Genomic DNA, 17,694 nt, shown 5'->3' with positions numbered 1-17,694 from the left:
TTGCTTTGGCCAAAGGTCTTTGTACATCACAACCTACATTCCTTAGTTTACATTTGTGGCACATCAATGTCCATCATAATACAGACATTATGTGATACAGGGATATTACGTGCATCCTAAGACGTGATTCTTGTCAGATCAACTCACTAGAGTAACACAAATATTATTTGGTCTGAACAGTGACATAAAGAAATAAATATATTTATATTTATTTATATATATAGTTCTCTTGTATATCACAGCTTCCATGTCTATATTTCGGTTTAGCTCTTCAGCAGAGTTGATCATTGTTAGACATGGCCCTCTTTGCCTTTTGCCTCCTATTTTTCTGACCCTATTTCTGTTGTCTATAGGACTCTGGTCACTTTACTACTGCTGATCAGTGCTCATGTGCATATGATCTTTATATAAATTGTGAATATGATTGGTTAACCATGATTGGCATATTTGATTTACTGGTAAGTCCCCAGTAAAGTGCAGAGTGTGTTGCAGGGCCTGTAAATCAAATCCTACAAGTGGGCTTGAAGCACGGGTAGTGCCAACAACATGAACAGCCCTGTAAATGCGTCTCACACCTTCCCCTGCAGTCTCTTCGGGTACACTGTTAAACTAACCTGCTAACCTGGTAAGTGCACCCACTTGCGAGGCCCAAACCTTCCCTTTTCTTACATGTAAGGCACCCCTATGGTAAGCCCAAGGTACTCCAATGGGCAGGGTGCAGTGTATGCGAAAGGTAGGACATGTACTGGTGTGTGTCACATGTCCGGATAGTGAACTACTGTGTATTATGTTTTTCACTGTTGAAAGGCTGTCTGTCCTGCAGGCTATCATTAGAGCTGCACTATAATATTTTACATGTGTAACTTTCAATTGGGACAAGAGAGAGAAATGGAGATTAGGCTCTCTAAACTCAGAATTTAATAGCACTCCTTTTAGTAAAGGTGTTTTTAAATTGTGTGTTTGAAAATGCCACTTTTAGAAAGTGGGCCTTTTCTTGCTTTACCATTCTGTTTGTGTATCAGTGTCTGGTCTTGGAGTGACAGGAGCTGGAGATGTGCATTCACTCTAGACAGTCACACGGGGGTGTCCTGGCTTGCCTGGGTGAATCATCCCTGGGCTGAATATACCTGGTCTGCATTTAAAGTGGTTGGAGGAGTTCGCTAACACCTGAATAGGCTCTGTATTTTTGCACAATGCTGTCCCTACCCCCTACGGTCATGCTGGACCAGGGTGGACAGTACTGGTTTTGACTGAGCTCAGAGACTTTGCCGCAAAGAGAACAATGACAAAATGGGGTGCAAGTATGTGACCTAAAACCCCAAGGCTTTGGATTACTTCAAGAAACAAGAGGACCCTGCCAAGAATAATACCAAAAGAGCTGTGTGAGGAGCGCTGACTGTTCTGAGTGAGGGGTGGGTTGGCCTGCAGTTGCTGTTTCTATCTGTGGCGGAGGAAAAGGACAGACTCTTTTTGCCCTGCTCTGGTATCCTGTTTGGGGAGAATCTCAAAGGGCTTGTGTGTGCTGGCCTCCTGTTTTGGAAGACTCAGGGATATCAAAGTCATCCTCCCTTGTGCTATCAATTTATTGGAGGTTCTTGGTGATCATTGGAACTCATCTGTGCTTTTTACCTTACTGGAAGGTCATGGTGCTTATGAGATTTCCTTGTGCTCACGTTCTCATTGGGAAGTTCCTAGTGCTATTCCCATGTTCTGTGCTTGATTAGGAGCTCTGTGTGCTTTCTGAAGGCTGTGTGTGCTTTTTTGCCACTGCGAAGATTCTCGTGCATGCCCTTGATTGCACAGCTATTGGCCTGAGTTTGGGGCAGCACCCCCGCCTGCTGTGGCGCGAGCCCGGGAGATCCCTGCTTGATGGATCACCAGGAAACTTTCAACACAGCAGCTGAACCAAAAAGAGGAAGTTTTGTGAAAACTTTGTGGAGATTCGTCATGCGGTGCAAAGTTATTGGGAAAAGAAAATGCTTTTCATGTGGAAACTTTGGTCCTAACTATTACTACCTACTGGCAACAGGTAATACATATATTTTAGTTCTCTTGTATATCACAATTTCCATGAGTTAAAGTGTGAGCAAAATTCCAGTACTTTGCGCGATCATGATCAGTTTTGGCAAAATTATGCATATTTATGCAAAAAGCAAATCTGTCATTTAGGGCTATATTTTAGAGTAGAATGTCAAATTTTGATGCAAGGGTCCATTTCATGCTTAAAAATAGTGTGAAAATACAGGCACCACAAAGAATAGCATCTCACGTTCTGGTTGTTTACATCGTTACAGCGCTCTAGCACTATAATTCTGCTGTGTACAATGGCATGAGTATTGGGCATTGTGCAATATCAGGAATATTGCGTAAAACCCTTAATGCAAAATGTCCAAAATTATTATTTTTGATAGATTCTGGTGTGGTTCCTGCAAAAAAGTCTGTCATGGTATGTATAATCACAAGTGTACCTAACATATGCTTGCTGCAATTGTTGCAACTACGGTCAATAAAGTTATGAAGAATTAATTCAAAAATTCAGAGTCAATGCTTCATAAAACAATAGTGTAACCCCCACCCCGCCCTTCCATCACACTTCTATGGGGCACTATTTAGCAGTAACACAACTGCACTCAAAAGTACCAAGACCACAGGGTACGATAATTTCAGGGGTGGTATTAGCATTCTATTCCAACTTTACCCCCGAGGAAATAGGAATAACTTGGGAAGCGGTAATTACACATTCATTTCAGCATGTTTCACGTTTTCCCCTCATTCCAGTCACTTTGCCCAGATCCATTTTCTAGGTTTTCTCTAATGTAATATGAAAAATAATGTGAGTATGTTACTGTACACCTGATTCAGCCACTACCCATTGTTACCACTCAATTCTTGATTACAAGCTACTAGCAATGCACATTTGGCAGAGTTGCCACAACAAATCACAGAAGTCAAACATTCGGATTGCCCTCACTTCATAATATGTTCCACAGCTCCCACTCTGAACTGTAGTCACTAAAGTCATTAAACCAGTGCCATTGCGGTCCTCAAAGGCCATGCAGCTGTAGTCTCTTAGGTGGATGTTGTTGGTGTCCAGGCCCAAATATTTCAGCTGGCAGGTGCTGAAGGAGATTTTAATGTAAGTTGATTCACACTGGAGTTGAGGCTGCAAACTGCTGACATCTGAAAACATGGAAAAATGTATTTATGCATGAGTAATATTTTATAACCTTTCAGAGTAAATGAATGTACACTTCTCTAGAAATCTTATGAATGATACACTCAGGGAAATTCACATTTACATATCCCCTAAGGACACTGGCGTGTCCATCACCTTCATCACATGCCTCTTCAATGAAATGACTGAATATTACTGTTCAGGCGACTCACTCTCCCCCCACAGAAACAGATGATCTCAGTCTGGTAACTTTTTCCTTGTTTTTCAGAAAAGTGTCAAACGTCTGCTATTACCAGTCTAAGTGAAAACAGCAGCTTACACTATAGATATACAGGATAAAGTCCCCCCCTGCCATACATTATAAGGAGTTCCATTACAATTTAGAACAACAAGGCTGAAGGCTGAGTCCCTTTACAAAATAATAGAACTCCGAGGTGCCTTTCAATATGTTTATCATGAACTGAAGGGCGAACGTTATTCCTTATAATAAGTGGACACACCATCACCTTTTAGAACACATCACTTAAATCCTTACTGCATACCCATGATCACAGGGGTACGTGCCGTGCCCCTGTGATCATGCGGGGTACGTGCCGTACACCCAGCGTACATGGGGTACGTGCCGTACACCCACCGTACATGGGGTACGGTGCGTACCCCATGGACGCTGGGTGTACGGCACGCACCCCGCATGATCGCAGGGGTACGCGCCGTACCCCTGCGATCATGGGGGGTACGTGCCGTACCTGAGGGTGGGCGTTTTGTACCTGTTCCGGCGCGAACTCTGCGTTTACGACTGTTTTCGGCTCCCGTAGGAAAAGGGTCGTACGGCGCGTACCCGATACGAATCGTACTTGCTGGGTCGTAAAAACCAGCCGCGAACCGTAGTGATGTCGCGTACAGCCGGTTCCGATTGAGACTCGTACGGAGATTTGAGTCGTACGGAGTCCTGTACGACTCGTACGGAGTTTGGCACCTGGTACGGATCGTACTTCGTCGTACGTACGGGACGTCTACGGGTACGATTCGTATGGGGAAAAAACTCTCCGTACGACGATTTTACCGGATCGGAATCGACCCCTAAATGAAAATAGAATTCTTCTGCAAAATAAAACACATCAAAAAGGTGTTGAATATTTGTTTTCAAAAAGATATTGAAATCAGTTCAATACAAATCATTGCAGAATAAGTATAACGTTTCTATAATTATTTAAAAGGCGTGCAAAAATAAACATGTTGTCATAAATATCTCCTTTCTGCGTATCAATGTAGCTAGAAAAACAGAGTAGAAGAAAGAAATGCCACATTTTGTTTCCCTTCTTTAAATAGCGGCTTTAATTGTGCTCCATGAACTGACTTTCTTCTCAGGCTGCTGGTTCGAGGAGCAGACTTGAGATTTCAGAACTCAACTGTAATAAGTTATTACAGTTGAGCGGCAAATCATTTCTCTATATCCGGCAACTAAGTGCATCACAATTCGCCAATTATAAAGAAATTAGAGGCAGGTTTTTTTATGCAGGGTTTGCAGTATCCCATGTATTACAGTTATCTATCGCCCTCCATTCACCTCTATGTGAAAAAATCAATCAAATAATTAAAGTGAGGATCACATTTTAAATCTGCCACATCACTTATAATGCCACCCACAAACAAGAACCTATTTTGCTCACACCTGTAGTGGAAAATGAGAGGTCTCATGAGTAGGAACTCGTTCTAACCGGGAATCAGGGGAATTTAAACCCATATATGTGTGTATATATATATATATATATATATATATATATATATATTACCTACTGGCGGTCGCCAGTAGGTATATATAGTTAGGATTTTTTCTCTATGGGATTTTTGAAAATTCTATGTCTAATAACTTTGGCGTTTGTGGACGGAATTGGCTGAAATTTTCAGGAAAATGGAACATTTTGTTTCTGAGCAGCCCCTGAAAATTTGGGGGGGGTTCGTCAAGGGGGGGCCGAGAAAAAAGGGGGGTCCCAAAACGCGTTTTTCCCATGTTAATTTCCATAGGGCGGTTGGCCTCACTTTTAGCCCGAACGGCTGAATGGATTTGCACGAAATTTGGCAAAATTGTAGGGACTGTTAGCCCGATGTGCCTTTGCTAGGTCTCAATATATGTGCTCCAGAGGATTTTGAGAAATTAACGTTCAAAAAAAGATATATATCTTTAACAGCGCTCCGGGCAGCGCTCCGGTTCGCGTACTTGACGCGTAACGGAACTTTGCGAAGCGAAGCTGATTGGCTCTCCGGTGTCTGTAAACATTCCAAACAGTCCGTAGCGGCCGCCATCTTGTCTCTCGGTAGGATCGAGAGACAAGAGGAGGCCAAAGCGAAGGGGCAAATGACCATAAGGGGGCATAGTAGATCCTCCCTGACCCCCTAGGTTTGATGTGGAGGTTTTAAAAGGGCCCCGCGGGGCAAAAAAAAAAAAAAAAAATCGAACGGGTGAATGGATTTGCATGAAACTTGGCAAAATTGTAGGGACCGGTAGCCCGATGTGCCTTTGCTGGGTCTCAATATATGTGCTGCAGTGGATTTTGAGAAATTAACGTTTAAAAAAAGATATATATCTGTGACAGCGTCCCGGGTAGCGCTCCGTTTCGCGTACTTTTCGCGTTACGGAGATTTGCGAAGCGAAGCTGATTGGCTCTCCGGTGTCTGTAAACATTCCAAACAGTACGGAGCGGCCGCCATCTTGTCTCTCGGTAGGATCGAGAGACAAGAGGAGGCCAAAGCGAAGGGGCAAATGACCATAAGGGGGCATAGTAGATCCTTCCTGACCCCATAGGTTTGATGTGGAGGCTTTAAAAGAGCTCCGCGGGGCAAAAAAAAAAATAATATCGTTTTTTTGGGTGGGGTGCGCCCGGTTAGCGTAACGGGAAGCGGACTGGGGAGCGTACTACAAGGAAACAAGAATGATTGACTTTTAACTTATTGTATGTTTATAGACTTTTTTTTTTCTTTTTTTTCTGCTGAGTGACGTCTCGGCCTATCTCCACGGGATGCAGTCCCTACCATCTCGGCGTTTAAGCCCAGGGGGACCGGTAGTGTGGGAGAGATAACGTCTGTTAACGTTTGATTCGAAGGAAATCAGGAAGTGTTGAAAAACATTGTCTGCGCCATCTTGCCTTTTTTCAAATGCCACACTTTTGTCGTGCACGGCAGCCATTTTAGATGCCTTGACCAGACCCACTCTCTGCACGCTGTCGATCCTTAGCATGGCTCCCCACCCTCGCAAGCATCTCCCCCAGGCACTGGTCACCCCCGCTCTCTGTCTTATGCATGGGCAATAAACCTCCCCCCATCTGCGCTGCTCTTCCCTGAGAATCACACCCTGTGCCCGCCCGACACCTCCCTTTCGCCCTATTCACTACCGCACCCTCTGACACTCCTCTTCCTCTGTGTCCGATTGTCCAGGCCGGTCCCAGGCTATCAGGTAGCCCTGCAGATGTAGTTTATGGCCCCAGCTGTAAAGAATCACCCCTCTTCAAAGGAGTTATAGTAGATCAAGGCCCCCACCCGATGAGATCCGTCACACCACACGCGTTCCTACTATCTGAAAACCATCCTGTATTGTGATTGGGGAGGGGACCGAGCCTGAAGCGGAAGATTCCAGGGATGCCTCTTTGTACATCAAAGTTTTTACAATTATGTGTCACATTAAAAATATATAGCACTCCAACAAAGTAGTAGGATTATAAAACTTTAATAACTTATAAATATATACAACGCAACAAAAACAGTAAAAACATTTAAACATTTTTAGGAAAAAAGAAGGAACAATGGTCAGTAGCGGTCGGTTGTGCGAATAGTCCCAAGGCAGCACAACGTCCTGAGTTCTGGATGGCACCCAGGTGATGTTGCCTGGGTGCCGCACTGGTTTTGGGTATCCTACAATGCTGCTCCGAATAACGGCGTGGGGCGTCCCGGGGGGTGGCTCGTCAGTAGCGGTCTGTTGTGCGAATAGTCCCAAGGCAGCAGAACGCGCTGAGATGTGGATGGCACCCAGGTGATGTCCAGTAAGTTGCCGCACTGGTTTTGGTATCCTACAATGCTGCTCCGAATAACGGCGTGGGGCGCCCCGGGGGGGTGAGGCGGCGTGAACGGGCCTCCCCAGGTGGAGGCTGGTCTGCTGTAGTGGGGCGCCCCTTTACCGTTTCAGTTGCCATTCCGTCCGCTTTTGGTACACTGTGTCAAAATCCGCCATTCAGCTGAGTTGCGCCCACTCTTGCGGTGCAGCGATAGGCGGCTGCCACAGGACTCTCAAAATGGCGGCAGGCTCTTTCCTTTTTGGGCCTGGTGTGGAAAAGTAAATTTTGCCATGTTCTGTGTCCCTACGTGTCATCCATCATATGTTATGTGTGCATGATTAAATATGCATATGCATTCCCCATGTCTGATTAATGACGCAATTACAGTTGTGTCCACCTCTAGTATGCCAGTTTCCAGTCCTCGTGAATAATACGAATATCAGGCCTATGTAAAGCTACGTTGCCACGTTTCTCAGTGTGCACGTTATTCCATTATAAAGTCCCCGTTTCTAGGCCTCAAAAGGGCCCGGACACCAGATTCAGCTCCTGTCTCCTGAAGCCCTCGCTGAGGAGCGATACAGCCCCCACCTGTATCCTCGACCCTTCACTTACTCCCTGCCTCGCAGTGCCTGGCCCAGCCTGGCTCAGTCTCTGAGTCTGCCAAGAATATGTTATAGTTCCAGTTATCAGTTCAGTCCTCCTTCTCTGCATTCCTAAGCTACTGAACTGCATCAATAGTTTCCGTCATTGTCTAGCCTTCACGTCTCCACTTTAGAGAAATACTGCATTTAATGGTCATTTAATATTCTTCATCACGCACTACATGTAGAATAATGCATGGTCCAGTCTTAGAATCAAGTTAGCCTTTCCCCCTCCTAACTTCTAGTTTATATTAACATGTTCTCTAAACATCAGATACTAGATACTGTTTAGGTACATGTCGCTCCGACCCTCCAGACTTCAGTCTCTGCTCCTAGCACAGAGTTCATAGCCCCCAGCTTCTCCTAGTAATACGTCATTGCCAGTTTGCGCGCACCACTGGGTTAGAGGTCCCGGCTCCTCAGGTAGCCCCCTCCATGGTTTCCGCCCCATTCATGACATATTCTGTTACGTTTGCATCACATGTCTATGTATACGCCCAGTTACACCTACTTTCGCCCTTATCTTTCGCGACTGCTACGCGTCACACCTATTGCTCCACCCACTGCTACGCCTACTGCAATGTAATGCTATGTGTTTGCGTTATGTATATATGCTCATGTATTGTTATTAAAAGTCAGCGCGCTCATCCCAGATCCAGCCCCAGCAGCTGCTGGGCCCTGTCGCCCTGTCATCCTATTCCTATGCAGGTTGACCTGTTCCTGTCCTTATGCTGTATTAAACCTGCAAAACTCCTACTACCTCGAATCTTGACTCTTATTTATTGAGCTATCTGTTATGATATATGTCTAGTCAAAAATAGGGTATTATTTATTTATTTACCACATAATGGCGCCCGAATGGGGACTTGCCCTTTCCCCACGCGTCGGTGAAGCCACGCCGACCCCCTGACCCTCTGCAGTCGTGACGGAACTCTTCTGCGCAGTGGCAGATAATTCTGCTCAAGTATCCCTCAGGCCCACGGAGGAGACGGAGGAGGCGGTCCAGCATCCAGACGAGACGGTGGAGGAACGCGGCGAGTCCCGACCAGAGCCCAAGCCAAGAGTCCAAGGTCCGAGGTATCCGGAGGTCCACCCGTAACTGAAGTCCGAAGTCCGAAGTTCGTCGTCCGTCGTCGTAGCAGTCCAGTCCAGTCTGAGGCCTTCCGTTCTTGCTGCCCGGTGAGTACCGTTACTGGGGTGGTATCTAGACAGGGTCCAATTAATTGACTCTGGTCTGTGGGTTGGTGGTACACAGTCCCACAAAACGAAGTGCCCACTTCGGTGGATGCGGGTCCTGACGTGTCTCTTTATGAGACCGGTAAGTTTCGTACTGTTTCAGCAGTGCATCTAGTTTCTGTTCTAGTCAGTTTCTGTTCTCGAGAAAATTTATGTGTTCTGTTCTCAGTATTTCCAGGTAGTATTCTGTTCGAACTGATTATTTTAAATGTTTTTCATGTATTTTAATGTCGTGGTATGAATGGGGAATAAGTATCGTGTTCATTGTGTATTATATTGTGTCTAGATTACAGTTCAGTCATGCCCATATTTTCCAAGTTACGTCAGTTAAAAACTAGAAAGGGTCTGCTGGAAGCAGCAGTTCCCGTCCCGCCCAGGGACAGTCCAGGTCACTTTATGTATCAGAAACATGGCATAAGTGCCATATTGTATCTAGATTTATGGGTAGAGTATACCAAACAGTTAGAAGAAAAGTATAGATGGCCCGTATCGGGTACATGGGATGCCGAATGCATCATGCGAGTAGAAGAAGCATTATGGAAAAAGAAAGCCAGACAGTCACAGAAAGATGCCATCGAGTTATGGCGCAAAGAAGCTCATAAAAGAACTGAAAAAGAAATCAGAAAGTCAGAATTAAGTAGAGAATCCTTAGAGCGAGCCCAAGAAAAAGAATTAATCGAGATAGGTGAACAAGTCAAAGCCGAACAGTCAGACAGACAGAGGCATGCCCTTATTAAGGGTATGTATCCTCTTCTTGCCGAGGGCTTGCCAAAAGCGACCCCAGAGGCATCCAGTAATTTCCCGACACCACTAGTCCCGACCAAGCCACGTCACAAACCGACCGCAGCTGATATTTTTATTTCGTCCTATCTGGACGACACAGTCCCTGAATATGCAAATCCTGTTCGCGCTCCGCCAGTCCCTGTAAATCAGGCACGTCCTGCTCCTCCAGACACCGGGGCACCCCATGCCGTACCTGCTACGGTACCCCCGGTCCAGCCAGCATTTCAATTTCCCGCTCCACCACGAAGAATATCAGTCGACGATTCTAGTCTAGGGGCCGCAGGAGGAGGTCCTCCTCAAACCCCGCCGCCACGCAAGCGTTTATCAGCACTCGAATTACATGCTCAAGCATCACAGCGTACTCCTAAGAGTAATAAGTCTGTTGCAGAAATCAGGCAAGCCCTTGGCGAATGTGCCTATGACCCAGTCCCAGGCGAGAATAATATGGTTTTATATTCAGTACGCGTAAGGAGGGTGACCGAGTATCTAGTCACCCTACCCAATATGAAAGAAGATCTAGACAGAATATATCGTTTCATCCGTACAGGGGATGATCCAGAAAGTATTAGTGATGCCATGTCTCAAAGGAAAGCTGAGATCCAGCGTATGATATTAAAGTTTTTAATTAACTGTCTAATAAGAGAACAAGATTACCCGTCTAAAGATCCGGCCGAAATGAAAACCCTGACAAAGTGGAGTGATAATATAGCCGAGGGTAAGCACAATACCATTAGTGCCATGGAGGGTATGTACAAGAAAATCCGTAGAGAAATAATAAAGATACACGAACAACGTAAAGCAGCACAAGTAAGCGAGAAAGAAAGTAACTCTGATCCTGAAGAGGTAGAGGACGAGAATCCCGCCAGAATAGCGTATGTAGGAAAATCTAGATTTCCAGATCGCCATTTACGCCTAGAACACAAGCCAATTTTCCATCATTCAGCACCAGAACAAGGTTCCCTAGAACAAGTATTTCAAGCTACCGATCACATTCTGAAATCACGAATCGGTTACAGTGAGTTAAGTACCATGCATGAACAAGAACTAGCCCGATCAGCAGTCCGATGGATTACTGATTCTACCACTTTTCCAGACGAAATAGTGGCACAAATGTTTCTGAAATTGCCCCCAGCCGAGCAACGACTGGTGGGTATGTATATGATCCAGCACCTCATTACTCTGTATGAGGGTCAGCACTCTGATCCAGGTCCGTTACACGATGTCCTGAACGAGTTACTCCAGTATAGATGGAAAGGTCTAGGTACCGACTTAATTAGTGTCATTCTAGAGCAGCGCCACAAATATAGAACGTTTCTGAACCCACATTTTGTTCATGTCTCACCCCCAGAAAGTAAACCATTTTACATAGAAAGACAGAACCCGTTACGAGAAGTGCATCCAGTTAAGACAGAGGACGGTGAAATGCAACGAGTGTTTGTTTACACCCCGATTACAAAGATGGAACTCCTCGAAATGAAGAAATTAATTCCCTGTCATGACAAAGATCCAGCAGGGTTCCATAGAGAATTAAAAGACATGCTCCGTATGGGAGAATACACTTACCCAGATATCATTAAAATGTTAAAGGTCCTGTTGCCCGCAGGGGTGTATGAAAAGCTAAAGGAAAAAGAATGGGAGGTAGGAGAGAAAAAGATCGATTGGGCAGTTCTAGAAGCTGAAGATAAGGCACGAGTACCAGGTACCGGTCTTGGAGATAAATGTAAAGAATTACCAGAATTATTAATACAAGTTCTACCCAGATTATTGACAACTAGAAAAGAAGACTGGGATGCAATCTCAGCCTGTAAACAGAAGCAAGATGAAGATATTAGTGATTTTTATTCTAGATTTGAAAAATGCTTTAGCATCAATAGTGGCCTCAAGACAAGTAGTGAGTCATACCCTCACCTTTTTGTTACTAAATTAGTCGAGAATTCAAGCCCACAAGTTAAAAATCGAGTTTTGAAAGTCGAAAGCACCTGGCAAGCTAATACCCCGTCCCAGATGCTCCAGATGCTTCAATACCACCAGAATAGAATTAGGGAAGAGCAAGAACATGAGAGAAAACGTATGAAAGACACGAAAATGAAAGTACTAGTTGCACAATCTGTTCCTCAAGACAGTCAGAAGAGGGGTCCGAATCAAGCCAGTCATCCTGCAGCTCCCGTTAAAGGGAATTGCAACTATTGTAAACAGCCAGGTCATTTTATAAACGAGTGTGCAGTTCTGAAACACAACATAGCTACTGGTAAGACTAAGGAAAGACCACGTCCGCCTAGACAAGAGCAAGTTTCACAGACTCCTCAGCCACAGAATGCACCACAGACAGTTACAGCACCGCAGCCTATTGCTGCAACACAGCACGTTACATCGCAGATGTACCAGTATGCACAGTCTGAGTATCCAGAGTACCAGCAGTATTCATGAAACAGCCTAGAGAGGGAGGTAGGCTTGCCTCTCATCGAGATACCTGTAGATCAAGAAGGTCCCTATGTTCACAGTCAAGTATTAGGGAAAGACAGAAAGTTTTTGATTGATACAGGGGCAAGTAGGACCACAATTAGTCACGCCGAAGTTCCAGGGGCTCCGCTCTCAGGCTCAAGAAATGTTTCCCTTGGATTTTCAGGAAAACCTATCGTAAATGAGATTTCAAAGCCAGTTACTCTAGAAGTAGGTCCATTGTCCCGTACTACTGATCTGTTACTTACTAAGTCATGTCCAGAAAACCTATTAGGCATTAAAACACTGAAAGAGTTAGGTGCAGTTATATGCTGTTCCCCAGAGGGAATACGATTGTTCCTACGTGATTTCAAGGGTCACTATGTACTACGAGATTTTGATTCGAGACTGTCTAATGTTCCGCAGCATTTATGGGAGCAAGGTCCAACTGATGTAGGTTACATGCAAATCACACCCCATCGTGTGACTCTCAAGCCAGGTGTAGTGTTACCACGAATCAGACAGTACAGATTGCCACCCGAGGCTGTAGCAGCCTTATCCAAAATTATTGACGAGCTCATCGCTCAAGGAGTAGTTGTAGAAACTGACTCCAACGTATGCAATTCTCCGATCATTCCAGTCATGAAACGTACTGATCCAAATGCACCCCCAGTATATCGATTAGTGATCGACCTACGAGAGCTTAATAAATGTATTATTCCGCAGTACCCAGTTGTCCCAGATATCTCTTCCCTATTGACAGCCATTGATTCCGAAGCCATGTTCTTTACAGTAATCGACCTCAAGAACGCATTTTTCAGTGTCCCTATTCATCCAGACAGCCAGTTCCTTTTCGGATTTTGTTTAAATGGAAGGAGCTATATGTTCACACGAGCTCCTCAAGGTTTCACAGAAAGTCCTAGTATTTACAGTCAAGCACTTAAGAGACAACTAGACAACATTCACATGCCAACTGACACTGCCCTGCTCCAGTATGTCGATGATCTACTGGTCACAGCCCGTTCTGAACGTGGTTGCGAGCGGGCATCCCTTACAGTCTTGTATTTCCTAGCCGAGATGGGGCACAAGGTGTCCCCTTCAAAGCTTCAATTCTGTGTCCAGCAAGTGGTATACTTAGGACACTTACTGTCCAAGAGGGGTAGGCAGTTGACACCAGACCGTATCCAGTTAATAGCGAGTCTTCCACAGCCCAAGACCCAGAAGGAGGTACGTGCCTTTATCGGCCTTACTTCTTACTGCAGACAATGGATTCCCCAGTATGCATTTCTAGCCAAACCACTGATACAGTTAACGACACAGGAGGCAGCCGTATCGACTGTCCTCCCTTGGACATCTGAACATACACTTAGTTTCAATGAGTTAAAGAAAGCCCTATGCCAAGCTCCAGTTCTAGCTACACCGAACTACAGTAAGCCTTTTACACTTTTCGTTACTGAACGTGAAGGTACAGCATTATCTGTTCTCACACAAGATCAAGCAGGACAATACAAGCCCTGTGCTTATTTTTCGAGCACATTAGATCCAGTCGCCCAGGCGCTGCCTGCGTGCCTCAAGTCAGTTGCAGCCACAGCACTAGCTATCAGACAAAGTGATTCCATAGTTTTAGGACACTCCCTGACAGTACAAGTTCCACATTCTGTGGAAGTTCTTCTGAACCGAACACAAACTCAGCACTTGACAATTGCACGTTTAACAGGTTATGAATTGACACTGTTCCAGCCACACATAGAAATCCGACGCTGCAACATTTTAAATCCTGCTACACTGTTACCATCAGTTACTTCAAATTCTGACCCACATGACTGTGTGGAAGTAGTTAACATTACGACAAAGCCAAGACAAGATCTGACAGATATTCCGTTACCAGACCCCGACCTGACACTTTATGTGGATGGTTCATGTATGAGAACAAGTACAGGAGAACTAGTCGCCGCGTATGCAGTGACTACTGACACTGAAGTTATTGAGACACACCGTATTGATACCCTGTCCGCTCAAGCAGCAGAGCTAGTTGCTCTGACACAAGCCTGCATACACGCCAAGAACCTGAAAGTTAACGTTTACACAGATTCACGCTACGCATTCGGAGTTGTACACGACTTCGGAGTGCTCTGGCAGGAGAGAGGTTTCATGACTTCTCATGGAACCAAGATTCAGTATGGTCTCCTTATTCAAGCTCTGTTAGATGCCATACATTTACCGACATCCATTGCTATCATGAAATGCAAAGCACATACGAAGGTCACTGACATTATTTCCCAGGGTAACGATCTAGCAGATCGCACAGCCAAGTTTACAGCCCAGACTCCAGACATTCCAGTTAACATGACACATACTCTAGATCCGATTACATGTATGACAGTTAAGGACCCTACTCAAGATGTCATAGATATCCAGTTACATGCTACTCCCGATGAAATCAAGAAATGGTCCGAACAAGGAGGGGTCCAGACAGATCAAGGATGGGTAACGAAGGGTAGAACCACATGGTTTCTCCCCGACTCTATGGTTCAAGTCATTATTAATACCGCACATAGTCCAGCACATTTAGGAGAAAAAGCTATGTTAGATAGTATCCAGAACATTTGGTTCAACAAGCATTTACGAGCTGCAGCCAAGCAGAAAGTCCGTACCTGTATGATATGTTGTCAGTTTAATCCAGGTAAAAGTGTCCCGGTGGAACAAGGTGGATTCCAGCCCCCTGACCACCCTTTTGAAGTCCTCCAGATGGATTATATTCAGATGGAGCGATGTCGAGGTTTCAAGTATGTCCTTGTAGTTGTATGCGCTTTGTCCAGGTGGACAGAAGCATATCCAGTCCCAGATTACACAGCCGCGACCACTGCCAAGCAGTTGGTTCGTGAATTCTTCCCTCGTTATGGACTCCCTAGAGTCGTATATTCTGATAACGGCCAGCCATTCTCCTCAGAGTTAATGAAGCACGTTTCCCTTTTGTTAGGGTACCAGTGGAAGTTCCATTGTGTACGCCATCCTGAAGCAGCCGGTCTCGTTGAGAGACATAATCAAACACTGAAAACCCGCATCGCCAAAGTCTGTCAAGAAAAAGGTGTGGACTGGCTAGTAGCTCTGCCAGTTGCTCTATTTTACATGCGCATGGTCGCACATTCCAGATCAGGTCTGTCCCCGTACGAGGTCGTATTCGGCCGCCCCCCAAATATGTGGGGTACTCCTAGACCCCGAAGTATTACCGATGTTTCAAGTAATATGCTGACAGATTACCTAGCTTCCTTGATGTCTGCCCTCAACTCATGTCGTTCACAGGTTGCCGCCGCATTTCCAGACAATACCGAGGTGGCACCGCATGAAATCGTCCCAGGATCCATGGTGATGGTGAGGAACTTTGACAGATCAAGTCCGCTGGAGCCTCGATGGAAAGAGCCCCGACAGGTCCTCCTCACCACCCGTACAGCCGTGAAGTTGGAAGGACGCAAGGGCTGGGTGCCACTTTCTCATGTTAAACTTTTTAATGGACTAAAACCCGTCTTAAAGAACATTTCCCAGGATTCAAAGGATTGCCAGAATATTGTTCTCAAGGACTGTCCCGCAAAAGACATTGCTACAACCCCTCCCCTGTTAGAGAAAACTCTGCAGCAGGAGTATAAACAGAAACTACGGTCTAGTAAAATAAGTCAGTCAGTTTGATTGTCTAAGTCCTCCCCTAGGTGAAACGGTTAGACTGTTTCTGACATGTATAAAATAGACCCCCATAGTGAGAGAGTTAGTCAAAACTCAATCCGATGTATCGTTTTTCTATGTTTCATATTATTTCTCAGCATTATGATTTCCTGCACCAGTTATGCATTTTACCTATGTTTCCCAGTTTCACATGTAAATAAGTCTGCTAATGCTACAGTAGAGCACACGTTTAGTGATCTGCCTCCTCACGAGCTGTCCTACCGCCTCGCTATGCGTAATAACTCATTTATCCGTATGTTACATTACTCACACCAGACCAGCAATGCCACTAATTGTTGGGTATGTGGTCGACTCCCCCCTTTCCAGATGCCGAAGGGAGTTCTGCCACTCTTTCCTTATCCTTTTTCACATAATGGTTCGTGTGGAGCATGGTCCACGTTAACGTCATCCTCAACAGATATGTCTTTTCTTAACAGTACATGTTTCCCAGACAAGCAAGGTCTTCCCCACAGAACCGGGTTAGATCTAGAAAATGAAGTGTATAATTTAGGTAATTATTCGTCGAATTTCATGGTCCTGAATGTTCAGTCTGATACTACTCCAGACTTACCTGCTATTTCAGTACTACCAGTCAAAGGCGAATTATGTGTCCGAAATAATGGTTCCATACATGTAGGACATAGTGATTGTACTACTGTTGTCAAGTATAGTGACAGTGGGAAATCTATTTTCAAAGCTTCACGTCATTCATATTTCATTTGTGGTCAAACCGCATATGTTCGTCTGCCCCTCGATTGGGAGGGAACCTGTTACATTGCCTTCCTACTGCCACCAGTTTTTCTAGCCCCATCTGATTATCATAGAAATACACATCTAGTACACATTAGACATAGAAGGGAGTCCCCAATTGTCGATTATACTGAAACTGCTCTAGAACAGTATACAGATTTCAATAGAGGTTTCTTCTTCTTTATAGGACCTATCCAGAATAGTAAGTTAATCCGTAGGTTAACCAGAACCCTTGAAGCTGTAGTAAATGAGACTGCCTCTGCTCTAGGTAACTTAACTGAAGAGCAATCTGCTATGAGATTTGTCGTTTTACAGAATCGTCTCGTCCTTGACGTCATATTGGCCGATAGGGGCGGGGCCTGTAGAGTCATCGGATCTAGTTGCTGCATTTTCATTCCAAATAACGCGCCGTCTGTTTATTCAGCTATAACCAGACTCCATAAAATTGCCCATCTGATACACCAAGATCCAGGCACCTGGACATGGTCCGGTTGGTTCTGGAATATAATTTCCGCATGGGGATGGAAAATATTGTCCTTCCTAGGTATTGCAGTAGCGATCATATTCAGCTGCTGCCTCTGTATACAATGTGGCCCTGCGATTTGCGGCATTTGTGCTACCTCTTGTATTCCTAGTCCCAAGCCCCGTTCTAAATCCCGTTCCAGGATAATTCGAGACGAGCAAATGATACTGTATGAAATGATAGATGGTATCATGAATATTGATGTTTCCTGATGGAAACGTAGTGACAAGGAGGGAATGTGGAAAAGTAAATTTTGCCATGTTCTGTGTCCCTACGTGTCATCCATCATATGTTATGTGTGCATGATTAAATATGCATATGCATTCCCCATGTCTGATTAATGACGCAATTACAGTTGTGTCCACCTCTAGTATGCCAGTTTCC

The 17,694-nt window shown here is 45.0% G+C and overlaps 1 protein-coding gene across 1 annotated transcript in view; it reads right to left on the bottom strand.

Annotated features, from left to right (window-relative positions):
• LOC144786128 (uromodulin-like) overlaps window positions 1–17,694 on the bottom strand; it is a 649,354-nt gene that overhangs the window by 136,246 nt on the left and 495,414 nt on the right. The window contains exon 13 of the mRNA XM_078665094.1: window positions 2,972–3,180. Within this exon, the coding sequence (XP_078521220.1) occupies window positions 2,972–3,180 (209 nt within the window). The remainder of the gene's footprint in view (window positions 1–2,971; window positions 3,181–17,694) is intronic.

This window comes from Lissotriton helveticus, chromosome 10 (genome assembly GCF_964261635.1).
Source record: "Lissotriton helveticus chromosome 10, aLisHel1.1, whole genome shotgun sequence".
Taxonomy (NCBI): domain Eukaryota; kingdom Metazoa; phylum Chordata; class Amphibia; order Caudata; family Salamandridae; genus Lissotriton; species Lissotriton helveticus.
Note: the sequence above shows the minus strand (reverse complement) of the source record. Positions and strands in the feature narration are given on the sequence as shown.